Source organism: Rhinichthys klamathensis, unplaced genomic scaffold (genome assembly GCF_029890125.1).
Source record: "Rhinichthys klamathensis goyatoka isolate OS25496 unplaced genomic scaffold, OSU_Roscu_1.1 h1tg000167l_1, whole genome shotgun sequence".
In the NCBI taxonomy this organism is placed as follows: Eukaryota; Metazoa; Chordata; class Actinopteri; order Cypriniformes; family Leuciscidae; genus Rhinichthys; species Rhinichthys klamathensis.
In genome coordinates this window covers 642,043-654,910 of record NW_026606698.1, presented here as the reverse complement: position 1 = coordinate 654,910, position 12,868 = coordinate 642,043, and the positions used below count along the sequence as shown (strand labels likewise).

Genomic DNA, 12,868 nt, shown 5'->3' with positions numbered 1-12,868 from the left:
GCTTACAGCTATGAAAACCCCAAATTCAAAATTAGAATATTGTGAAAAGGTTTTCATATCTGTAAGCCATAATCATCAAAATTATAACAAACAAAGGCTTGACTTATCTCACTTTGCATGTAATGTGTCTATAATATATTAGTTTCACCTTTTAAGTTTATTTACTGAAATAAATGAACTTTTGCACCATATTAAATTTTTTCCAGTTTCACCTGTATTATATTATTATATAAAATCTGTTATTTTTTACTAAACAATTATATTATTATTTTTAATACAATGAAAACGGCAAATTAAGATATAATAAATTGTTACATTTTAATAATATGCAAATAATGTTAACAGATAGTTATAATTAATGTCATAGCTTAAACTAAAATAATGAAATTTTTATCATTTATTAATGCAAAAATAAATTAATAAATAAATGCATATATTTAATGCAAATATTAAAATGTTTAGGATCCATTAAATTCTAGATATGTTTATAAAATGTTTATAAAATATTTTTGAAATGTTTCCATTGCAGATTGCTATTTAACACAATAAATCCTTTGAGATGTAATGGAAATGACATTTGTTGTTTCAGAAAAATGACAGAATTCTCCTCTGAAATATTTATGTAACTGTTGGGCATAATCGGTGTAAAAATAGTTTATTTTCTAAACGTCCACAGGGCCAGAAGTACTCATAGTTATATAAGAGTTACATAATGAACGTTAAGTATAGATATAACAGAAACACTGAGGTAAGAGATGTACTGTGTCACTGTTTGATAACTTCTCTCTCGTTCTCTAGACTCCGCGCAGAGCAGCGCAATTCTGAGTCTCGTCAGACAGTCGAACTGGCAGTGAAAGAACATAAAGCTGAAATCCTGGTCCTGCAACAGGCCCTGAAAGACCAGAAACTCAAAGCTGAAGGTCTTTCTGACACCGTAAGTGTGTGTCACTGTGGATAAAAGCATCTGCTGAATGACTACATACATGCATACTTACTCTGTGTTCATCAGCTGGGCGATCTGGAGAAGAAGCACGCCATGCTGGAGATGAACGCGCGCAGCCTGCAGCAGAAGCTGGAGAGCGAACGAGAACTCAAACAGAGGCTCATGGACGAGGTGCTTCACTTTACTAGCACGCAAAACACGTATTTACCTAATAAATAGATTGATTTGGGGCTAAAATGATCAAGTTGTGTAATTAGGGCTGCACGATTTGGGCCAAAATGATAATCACGATTAATTATCACGATTATTTGTTGATTTTAACCAAAACAAATTTTGTCACATAGGCTAATTATAACTGCTTTCACGTCCATATTGTGCTACATTCCTGCTAATGTACAACTATGTGCATCAAAATAAAATAGGTCCTCTTATTCACTAGAATTCAGTGCATCTCCTTGAAGAATAAATAAAAATAAATAAACTAAAGAAAATGTAGCAAAACTTCAACAGGGCACTATTTTACATTGTGTAAATATTTTTTAGGAAGCAAAATGTAAACTTACATTGTACCTGCATAATGGATGTGAATAAACATGGGAAAATATACAATCAATAAAAACAAATATTCCATAACAGAATGTAACCAAATGAGAACATTTCAAGGCAGAACTACACTATGGAAGTTCGATTAATGGATGAAATTCAGAGTCATTGTTATTTGACGCTTAAGAAATGTAAAATGTTGTGGTACAGTGTCAGTGATTATTTGTGAAGTCTTAGCCTACTGCATAACTTGAATCTATTTAATCGTACATATGAAAGTTTATGTGCTCGAATAATTTCTATTTATTAAACAATAGTTCAAAACAAGACGTTTGTAGTAGGCTATGATTATTGGAGTCCATTAATCGAACTTCCACATGCCTCTTTTTATAGTAATTATATATTACTATGTAGTATGTACCAATTTACTAATGCTCACACGACGGTCTCTCACGCGCACTCTCTCAGATAGTGGTTTACAGAGCACTAGATTGGCTTTGCAAAAAAAAAAAAAAAAACTGCTACGGAGCGAGCGTTCTGTGAACGAATGAGGCATTTTAAATATCGCTCGATCGCGCGAATTTGATCGTGGGAAGCCAAAATCGTGTACGGTGGCCGAGAGGTGCAAAACAAAATAACAATTCAGAAAACAAAATAACAATTCAGAAAACACAACAACAATTCAGAAAACACAACAACAGTTCAGAAAACACAACAACAATTCAGAAAACACAACAACAATTCAGAAAACACAACGACAATTTAGAAAACAAAATAACAATTCAGAAAACACAACGACAATTTAGAAAACAAAATAACAATTCAGAAAACACAACGACAATTTAGAAAACAAAATAACAATTCAGAAAACACAACGACAATTCAGAAAACACAACAACAATTCAGAAAACACAACAACAATTCAAAAAACACAACAACAATTCAGAAAACAAAATAACAATTCAGAAAACACAACGACAATTCAGAAAACACAACAACAATTCAAAAAACACAACAACAATTCAGAAAACAAAATAACAATTCAGAAAACACAACGACAATTTAGAAAACAAAATAACAATTCAGAAAACACAACGACAATTCAGAAAACACAACGACAATTCAGAAAACACAACGACAATTCATTCAAAACGGAAAAGGTAGGTATATTTTTGAGAATGGAATACTTGTCGCTGATTGGACGAGACACCTGTCAATCAAGCCAGAACCGGAATCAAGCGATTACTGGAAGTACCGAGGGTAGAAAAGCGATTCGTTTTTACCATAGACTGTAAAAAAATAGGTTTTTACATGGAAGTCTTCACGGTTACTTTTGTACATGCAGCTTTCTCTACCGTGAACGAGATTATAATGTTATTCCCCGATGCTGATGTACAGATCAAACGTTAAATCTGAAGTAGTAGATTATATTTATCTCGGTTGTTTAGTTTCCTTAACTTTATATCTCGGCGCTGTGGTGCAGAATTGGGGATTCCCTCAATACGTCATTGTCAAGGATTGATCACCCTGCGGTCAGGACACTTAAAGTAACTCAATGGACAAAACATGGTACAATAAAAGACCAAACTCCCACCTTATTGGGGATTTAGGCTATATTAATAGGCTACAGGTAAGCAGATGGACCAGAATGAACGTAACGCGCAAAGTTGGTTTTACGCTAAGTGATTCGCTAATCTGGCCTAGATAGTGGTACATTTAGGGACCGTGACCGTCTCTAAAGTTACATACGACATTGGTACACAGGTTTCTAACTTCAATAGCATTTTAATGACTTACAGTCATCAAACCATCTGTAAATTGTTCATGATGGCGATGTCAGGCATGATGCACACTTTTTAGATAGTTGATATTAAAATTAATATGAGCTCATGCGGTACTGAAAAAATATGTACACATGATTTGACAGTTTATTTGATTAAAATACCAAAAACGAATCGCTTTTCTACCCTCGGTACGTCCAGTAATCGCTTGATTCCGGTTCTGGCTTGATTGACAGGTGTCTCGTCCAATCAGCGACAAGTATTCCATTCTCAAAATATACCTACCTTTTCCGTTTTGAATGAATTGCCGTTGTGTTTTCTGAATTGTTATTTTGTTTTCTGAACTGTTATTTTGTTTTTGGATTTGTTATTTTGTTTTTATAATTGTGATTTGTTTTGCACCTCTCGGCCACCGTAAAATCGTGATCGTGATTAAAATTCGATTAATCCTGCAGCCCTATGTGTAATCGTGCATCCATAGCATAGCCTGTGTGTGTCATGCTGTAACTTTTTTTCTCAGCAAGCGAAACTGCAGCAGCAGCTGGACATGCAGAAGAGCCACATCTTCAGACTGACTCAAGGACTTCAGGACGCGCTGGACCAGACCGACCTTCTGAAGACTGAGCGAACAGACCTGGAGTACCAGCTGGAAAACATACAGGTGCACATACACATGTACTCTTAAAAATAAAGGCTCTTTATGGGCATTCGTGGTTCCATGGAGAACCTTTCATACGCATGGTAACTTTCCATTTCACAAAACGTTCTTTATAGTGGAAAAAGGTTCTTTAGATCAGTGTTTCTCAACTGGTGGATCACAAGACAGTTTTGAGTGGGTCACGAAGTGTGAAGTCATAGAAACAATAAATGTAACTCATTAGTTCACCTCAAAATGAAAATCTCCTGATAATTTACTCACCCCAATGCCATCCAAGATGCTCATTTCATTCTTTCTTCAGTTTAAAAGAAATTAAGTTTTTTGAGGAAAACATTTCAGGATTTTTCTCCACACAATGGACTTCAACAGGAACCAAATTGTTGAAGTCCAAATCAATGCAATTTCAAAGGGCTCTGCACGATCCCAGCCGAGGAATAGGGTCTTATCTAACGAAGCGATCGGTCATTTTCAAAAAACAAAACAAAAAAATGTATATACTTTTTAACCACAATTGTTCGTCTTGTGCTGGTCTGCGACGTGCCAGGCATTATGTAATCACGATGGAAAGGTCACGCTGGACGTAGGCGAAAGTATCGCCTATGGTGTCTGAAACCATAGTGCTTTGAGTGCACTTATTCAATCCCACATCGCACCGCAATACAACTGACGTACACTCAACAGCTGTCCGAATTCACTCACTCGTTTTAATTCACTCACTTCATGTGAACAGTATTAGTGGACTAACGTAGGGAATAGTGATTGAGGATATAGGGGGGGCGATTTCGGATTCAGCCCAAGTGTTTCATTCCAAACATTTCCAAAGGTGTTTTCTAAGAGTATTCTGGCTCCCCTGCAGGCGGCGTATTCTCACGAGAAGGTCAAGATGGAGGGGACCATCACCCAGCAGAGCAAGCTCATAGACTTCCTGCAGGCCAAGGTAGAGCACCCCTCTAAGAAGAAAAAGGTCAGAGTCATCCGCTGTAAATTCACTTCATTAACTAATCTGACTAACTGCTTGCTGAGCTGCGCATTAGGTGTCCCTGGAGCTACATATGCCAATAACCGCATACTAACCGTGCAATGCGTCAGCCAATCAGAAATCTCATATGTATATATATCCATATATGCAGCCGCCCTGAATATGTGAGTTGTAGAAAGGGACACCTAATTTGACTGGATATCTAGGGATGGAATAGCAGGATAGAGTCCTAGCATACTGAACTCCTGTAGCTGGGCACAGGAGTGAGCCTGAGCGATTCACTTCGTCTCGTGTTTTGAGTGCAGGGGCTTTTTGGTGGCCGGCGTCGAGAGGATCTGCTGGCGGCTCTCGCGGCTCAGGGTCAAACGCAGGCGTCCGCTGTGCCCTCCGGGACCCCTGTTCCCCTGCAGTACAGCGACCTGAAGACCGCGCTGGAGAAAGAGCGTGCTCGCAGCTCAGAGCTTGAAGAAGTGCTGCAGAAAACACGCCTGGAGCTCAGAGAGGGTGCGACGCCGTTACACACATTTACTCATCTTCCCTGTCGTTACATTTGGAACCTGCTTGCTTGTTTTCATTTTTCACACCATAAAAATCTCCTTTTGTGTTCCTCAGAAGAAAGAAAGTCAAATAGGTTTGGAATACTTTGAAATTACATATTTCACAGACTCACACACACACATATATATATATATACACACACACACACACACACACACACATATATTAGTTCAAAAGTCTCTGCTTAAATTATGAGAGAATTATAAAACAGACTATAATTATAACTACAATTATTGCAATAAACACTACTGTTCAAAAGACTGGGATTTTTATTCATATTAATATTTTTATTCAGTAGGATGCATTAAATTTATCAAAAGTGCGAGTTATGACATATAATGTATATTACAAATATATTATATTACAAAGATTTCTATTTTTAAATATATACTGTTCTTTTGAATTTTTTTATTCATCAAAGTGTCCTTAAAAATTATCATAATTTCCACCAAATTATGAAGCAGCACAACTGTTTTCAACACTGATAATAATCATAAATGTTTCTTGAGCAGCAAATCATCATATTAGAGTGATTTCTGAAGGATCATGTAAAATTATGTCTGTAATGATGCTGAAAATTCAGCGTTGATCAAAGGAATAAATTACATTTTTAAATATATTCAAATCGCGAACAGTTACTTTACATTTGAATAATATTTTACAATATTACTGTGTACTGTATTTCTGATCAAATAAATGCAGCTTTGGTGAGCAGAAGACACTTTTGAACAATAGAGTACTATAAAAAATTAGTGAAATTTTTTGAAACATTAAGCACACTGAGTGCAATGTTCACACGCATGACATTTATCTCTGTGGTCTCACTGTATTGTGTTCCCTCATCAGTTCAGTTTAATAAAGCTCTGGAGCACAGCGGTCCTCCAGCCACCCCGGGTCTGGCTCGCCAGCAGCTCATGATGTCCACCAAATCCAACAAGTCCCCTGAGCACCAGCCCAGCCTGATGTCGTCCAGCTCCGGCCGCAGGAAAGACGCTGCCAATCCTGAAGGTCAGAGCGGAGACATGGAACATTTGCAGCCTTTTTAATATTCACAACTTAAGCAAACTGTGTTCTCTTGGTCCTTCTTGCCATTTCATCTCATGCTAAGAATACAGGGAAATTAAAGTGCCCCTATTATGCTATTTTAGAGGCTCCTGATTTTGTTTTGAAGGTCTCTTACAATAGGTTTACAAGCATCCAAGGTCAAAAAACACTTTAATTCTCTCATAATATACATTGCAGCTTCAGCTCTTTTTACAAAGTGTCTGAAACGGTTCGATCAAGGATTCAGTCTCTCTAAACCCCTTCTTTCTGAGAGCTGCTCTGCTCTGATTGGTCAGACGGCCCAGTCTGTTGTGATTGGTCGACCACTTACAGTGCATGTCTGAAAACAAACGCTCATTATCATATCTGAATTTACAGTGATTCGAACAGCAACAATAGCGGGGGTTTTACCGTATCAATCTCATCAAAGTGGATTTGCTTCTCGACATGAACAACACGAACCAAACCCTTCCAGTCTTAGATACAACTACAGTGTTTGAGGGCGGGGCAAAGGAGACATTATTTGCCAGTAGCCAATGAAAAGTCTAGGCTGGCATTATGCAAATTTGTTTCAAACTATGTCGATTTGGAATCGATTCTTTCTTTTAGGAGACAATAACTCCATTGATCTGTGCTTTGATCTCTGAAACTTTGCAGACCTTTTACATTCACAAACAGCTGTATTACACACTACATGAAAGGGAATATCCCAAAAAGCATAATAGGTGCACTTTAAATCAGAAGCTTGTAGGAAAATGCTGATTTGATGCTTATTACTGTTTGAATATAAGATGAGAGGACTCCAGACCGTACGTATTTACAGTAGATGTTTTCGCTCATGTCTGTCCACACTCACTGTCCTCTTTGTTGTCGTTCCACAGAAATAAGGAGAGTCACTTCTGAAAGTAAGTTCATTCTTATGCGACCCACTCTCAAGAAACCGTGCCATTTACGTGCTTGAAATATACACATTTTTCGATGATTTCATTATGTATGTTTTCATTTCAAAAGGTTACTGCTAAGCTTTCAAGATGAGGCTGATATAAGTAAAAACATCATGAAGTACAAAAACTTTAGTTTGAACCATGTGGCCAGAAAGACTTTGATGTAATATGATGAATGATAAAGATCAAATCATTATTTTCATCATATTTAAAATGGGGAAATGTCTCGGCATAAAAGGGGTTTTAAAGAAAGTGAGGGACACAGACAAACTGCATTTTTAAGCATTTTAGAAAACACACACACATAAATGTATACATACAAATTGGCTAATATTCAGATTACATTTTTTTTAAAACACAAAAAATACACACTAAACAGAGTATAATGTGATCGTGTTCAGCCGTAGGGACACTAATGGCACTGTTTCCTGAGAATGATCCAGGCGTCTCTCCGTTATCTATTCTTTCTTGGTATGATCTTTTTATTCCTGCAGAGATAAGCTCTCTGGCCGAATCCAAACATGTCATTCTAGCGAACGCTTCAGTTGAAGTTTGATGGGCGTCCTACACTTAATTATTTGAATGAACACGTTTTGTATTGGGTCATCATGGTTTGATGGCTGCAGACTTCCACTCAGGACATCATGGACTGATTCTGGATATCCAAAGATCAGTCAGGACACTGAGCTTATCTCGTATATACACTCGTATTTATGGCCATACTCTTGCTGTATGCCATGCAGAATGCGAGAAATCCCGAAATCCTTGCATGTTTGTACTCAAGCTACCAATGACAGTGATTTCTTCAGCCTTTGGTGGAGAAATGTTCTCAGGAGAGGACATTTTCAGCTTGCTTTGGCCTGTTTGCATAAGTTATATAGACGGGTATAAGTGCGTTTTTAAGAGCGTGTGTTTGATCCTCTAGAGTACACCAGACGTGTGAAGGACAGGGTCCACCACAACACTCCTCACCGCTTCACACAGGGGCTCAACATGAGGGCGGCCCGCTGCACCGTGTGTCTGGACACAGTCCATTTTGGACGGCAGGCCGCGACCTGCATTGGTACGGATCACACCGAAACCCTTTCCAAATAAACATACACCATCACTATACTTACAAGTAGGGATGTGCTGATGCCACTTTTTCCACGAGTATGATAAATATTAGGGCTGTCAAATGATTAAAGGTGCTATATGGAACTTTTCTTCTAAAATGAATCCTTTTTTTATTGCCTGTGTGTGAAGGGGTTGTAATCACACGTTACAATGAGCCACTTGTCGAGTTTTGCTATTACCTCTGAAGGCCAGTATTCCTATTTCTATGTGAAGTCTCCGGGTCGGATTTACCGCGAAATCCAACGGATGTGACGTGCATGCGCGCTCCCGAGCCTCTCTCCTTATATACAGTCTATTGTAGACGGTCAGGGAGTTACGTCTGGTTAAAGGCGCACGTTTTTCGGCTTATATCTCAGTCAATCTTTGATCAATATTCCCAAGACTCTAATCGTTCGTAGTGCTGGACGGGGCCTTTCGAACGAGCCCACCCCCGAGGTCCAACTCGCCCGGCTCCCCGAGTTATAGCCGTTCGAAATCGGGGGTCCCAGCGAACGGCGATCCGGTAGGGGGCATACCCGAGGCCCGCCACTCTAGCGTTCGGGCAAGGGTTCCCCTGGGACCTCCTCCCCCGAATTTGAGCTCTCTGGGTCTTTGCGTTCCAAAGATACGAGCGATTTTCTTCTGAGATCGTGACGTCACCGGCGTCCGCAATTTTGCAGCGCGCCCGATGGTTTTCTGCTAATATCTCCGCGAAAACACCACCAAAAACTATGGAACTTATATGGTTCTTTTCAGCTCGACTAGATGGTCCCAACGAGCTCGGTGCTCGCCGAATCCGTCTAGTATTCGCCGAGATATTTGCGTAATAGACGGTATTGTCTATGAATTTGAGCACGAGCGCTCTTGTAAAATTTGGTTGCAATCTGAAACATCACCACTAGAGGCCGCTTAAAGTTACGTAGAGCACCTTTAATCACGATTAATCACATCCAAAATAAAAGTTTTTTTTACATAATATATGTGGGTGCACTGTGTATAATTATTTTGTATATATATAAATACACACACATGCATGTATATTTAAGAAAAAAAATATAATTTATATATAAAATATTTATATTTATATATAATATAAATTATATATAAATCTATATACATGAAAATATTTCTTAAATATATACAAGCATGTGTGTGTATTTATATACATAAAATAATTATACACAATGCACCCACATATATTATGTAAAAAAAACTTTTATTTTGGATGTGATTAATCATTTGACAGCCCTAATAAATATACATTCATTCTTGGTACTTGCTGATACGAATACCTGTATTTTCATTGAATTGCATTGCCTAAGTTAACTGTTTTTTTCCTATAGTCAAAAATACTGTTTAAACACTGAATCAATTATCAACCTAATACATTCATTTATATCAACAAAACTAATTTGCAGTTGTTAAATCAATCAGGGAGAAATAGTTCTGTAAGGCAACAATTGCAGGTTACCAGAGAATGAATATTAGTTGGCTTAGTAAATAGAAATCAGATGATACCACCTTTTCCTCCTCAAACATTGTTGTTTGACCCAATCAGGTTAAACTTTAGCTTAACATAATAAATCTAGTTTTCATATTTCCATTAATAAACAAAAGGACATTTATAGCTATATAAATGTGATTTTAAAGGCTATGTTAAAACTATAGAACATGTGTCCATCCACACGTGCAAATGTTTTAATTAATGGCACTTTTATTTAAATTGAAATGTACCTGAGTTGTCTTTTGCCTCTTTTTTGTGATTGTGTGATCTAATTTGTTCTGTTATCTTGGCTAGGTCTCTCTTGAAAAAGAGATTGTATATCTCAATGAGACAAACCTGGTTAAATAAAGGTTAAATAAAAATATATATATATATATTATATACTTTGTGATGTATTGCCTTGGCATTACATTTGTGAGTGTAAATTAATGAGTGACGGCAAATTTAACATCTTTCTCTCTTCTGACCAACGTAATCAATCTCTCAATATTTTTTCCTGTTTTGGAAAGTCGTAGAAACACTATTGTGGATTTATTTTCTTGCTATTGGAGCAAATGGGTATGCAAAAAATGACATTTGCTGTGCAGTTCTTTCCCTTCACCACAATAGAAGTTTACCCAACTATGACTTCAGTTTCTGATAACCACAGAAACGTGAAAAGAGTCCATTGTTGTTTGTTAATAGATTGCTGAGCCAATCAGGTCAACCTGTGCTAAAGCTGAAGATGCTGATCCGGTTTCTTCTTTCTCCTGGTTTAGAATGCCATGCTTTGTGCCACCCGAAATGCTCCCCGTACCTCCCAGCCACCTGTGGCGTTCCCACCGAGTACGCGCTGCATCTGTCCGAGGCTCTGTGTCGGGAGAAGGGAAGCACCTCCGGCCTGAAAGACGCTGGCGGACACATGAGGCTGGAAGGATGGCTGAAGCAGCCCAGGTGAGCATGTGACCTCAGGTCTCCTGCTGCAAACAAGTCACCTTCATTTATATAGTGCTTTTAACACTATAGATTGTTTCAAAAAGCTGCTTTACAGTGATAATAGGAAATTACAGTAACAGAGATTGTTTTGGCTTTACAGCAGCTCTAGAATAAAGTTATTGTCCAGCTAAAGTTCAAAATTGATTCACTTCCGTTGCAAAGATCATTATTTATTAACTTAGCGTGGCTAAAAAAACTAAAACGATGAGGGCGTGCACATGCATATTACGTTTAGTCTATAGGTATGCGCATTTGAATATATACAGGTGAAACTCGAAAAATTATAATATTGTGCAAAAGTTCATTTATTTCAGTAATTCAACTTAAAAGGTGAAAATAATATATTATATAGACTCACTACATGCAAAGTGAGATATTTCAAGCCTTTATTTGTTATAATTTTGATGATTATGGCTCACATCTTATGTACGGTAAACCCCAAAGTCAAAATTAGAATATTGTGAAAAGGTTTTCATATCTGTAAGCCATAATCATCCAAATTTAACAAATAAAGCCTTGAAATATCTCACTTTGCATGTAATGAGTCTATATAATATATTAAGTTGAATTACTGAAATAAATGAACTTTTGCACCATATTCTAATTTTTCGAGTTTCACCTGTATGTGCGCAGGCGTGTAGTCTCTCTTTACAAATTGACCTCAAGAAATGACTTGTCTGGCCGTAAAAAGGTTCAAATACCAAAAGGGAGGAAAACGTGAACGCTAAATGTGGTTGTTTTCCTGCAGAAATGGGAAGCGTGGTCAGGGCTGGGAGAGGAAGTACGTGTTGTTGGATGGATATAAAGTGATCACGTACGAGACAGAACCAAGAGACGGTCTGTGAATATTCTTGCTTATCTCAATGTGCATCAGTTCAGTTTGCACACTGCATGTTAGAACAGAACAACAGTTTATCTTGAATCATACCTGCTTACGGTGGTCTTGCTGAAGGATGGAGAGTAGTAGCTTGTGTTTTATCCAAATCAACCATCTAGACATTGAGCAGAACAACCTGAGCAGAAAAAAACCCTCTAAAACCATTAATCCAAACCAGCCTGACCAGCGGAAACCAGGTTTATGGCCAACGTTGTAAATTCTATTTCTGATTTATGGAAACTTGCAGATTTTTTTTCTGATGTGTTCATTTTATTTTATTCAATGTATGGAGAGTGATAAAAAGCATTTCGTTACACATCATACTTTGTATGCTAGCTGGGAATGACCATAAATGACCAGCTATAAACCATGTTAAACTAGTTACCACCTTAATCAAGCTAGTTTGATCTATTTTCCAGCAGGGAATGTGTTAGACAGGTATGTCTTGATGTGAATGATGTGTAATCTGTCCTCTCAGAGTCGGTGAAGGCGCTGGATGAGTTTGAGTTGTGTCTCTCTGATGGAGACGTGACTGTTCATTCTTCTGTCGGCGCCTCTGAGCTGCCCAACACTGCCAAGACAGGTGACAAACTTTCTGTGAAATTGCACTAAAAAAAAATCAGAGTGTCTATTTACACTAAGTGCAAATTGCCCGCCTTGTTGGCAGAGGCTATTTACACTAACTCCGCCCACTGACGTCTGATTGGGCCGGACCAAATTACGGAAGACGCTGGATCGACGTTAGTAGCATTAGTGTAGGGGAAGACGCGTGGCCGAAAGTTTTGACGCAAATCAACCAGAGTTTGATTTCCCTTTCCCCATCATGTATCAGATTGTAAAAGTATTTATTTTCAATAAAAATGAGGAAAATATTTGAAAAGTGGAAATACACGTTTTTAATAATAAAGTGTTTATCGGTTAGGGAGGGCTTTATTGTCCCAAATAAGGTGGCATCCATTTAATCATT

General features: G+C 37.8%; 1 protein-coding gene across 1 annotated transcript in view; it reads left to right on the top strand.

Annotated features, from left to right (window-relative positions):
• The window catches only part of LOC130091481 (citron Rho-interacting kinase), a 100,415-nt gene that overhangs the window by 75,365 nt on the left and 12,182 nt on the right, over positions 1-12,868 (top strand). Inside the window, exons 18-28 of the mRNA XM_056259386.1 lie at positions 799-934; positions 1,010-1,114; positions 3,788-3,928; positions 4,782-4,889; positions 5,210-5,408; positions 6,309-6,470; positions 7,388-7,411; positions 8,376-8,513; positions 10,808-10,982; positions 11,773-11,861; positions 12,380-12,484. Of these exons, the coding sequence (XP_056115361.1) occupies positions 799-934; positions 1,010-1,114; positions 3,788-3,928; positions 4,782-4,889; positions 5,210-5,408; positions 6,309-6,470; positions 7,388-7,411; positions 8,376-8,513; positions 10,808-10,982; positions 11,773-11,861; positions 12,380-12,484 (1,382 nt within the window). The remainder of the gene's footprint in view (positions 1-798; positions 935-1,009; positions 1,115-3,787; positions 3,929-4,781; positions 4,890-5,209; positions 5,409-6,308; positions 6,471-7,387; positions 7,412-8,375; positions 8,514-10,807; positions 10,983-11,772; positions 11,862-12,379; positions 12,485-12,868) is intronic.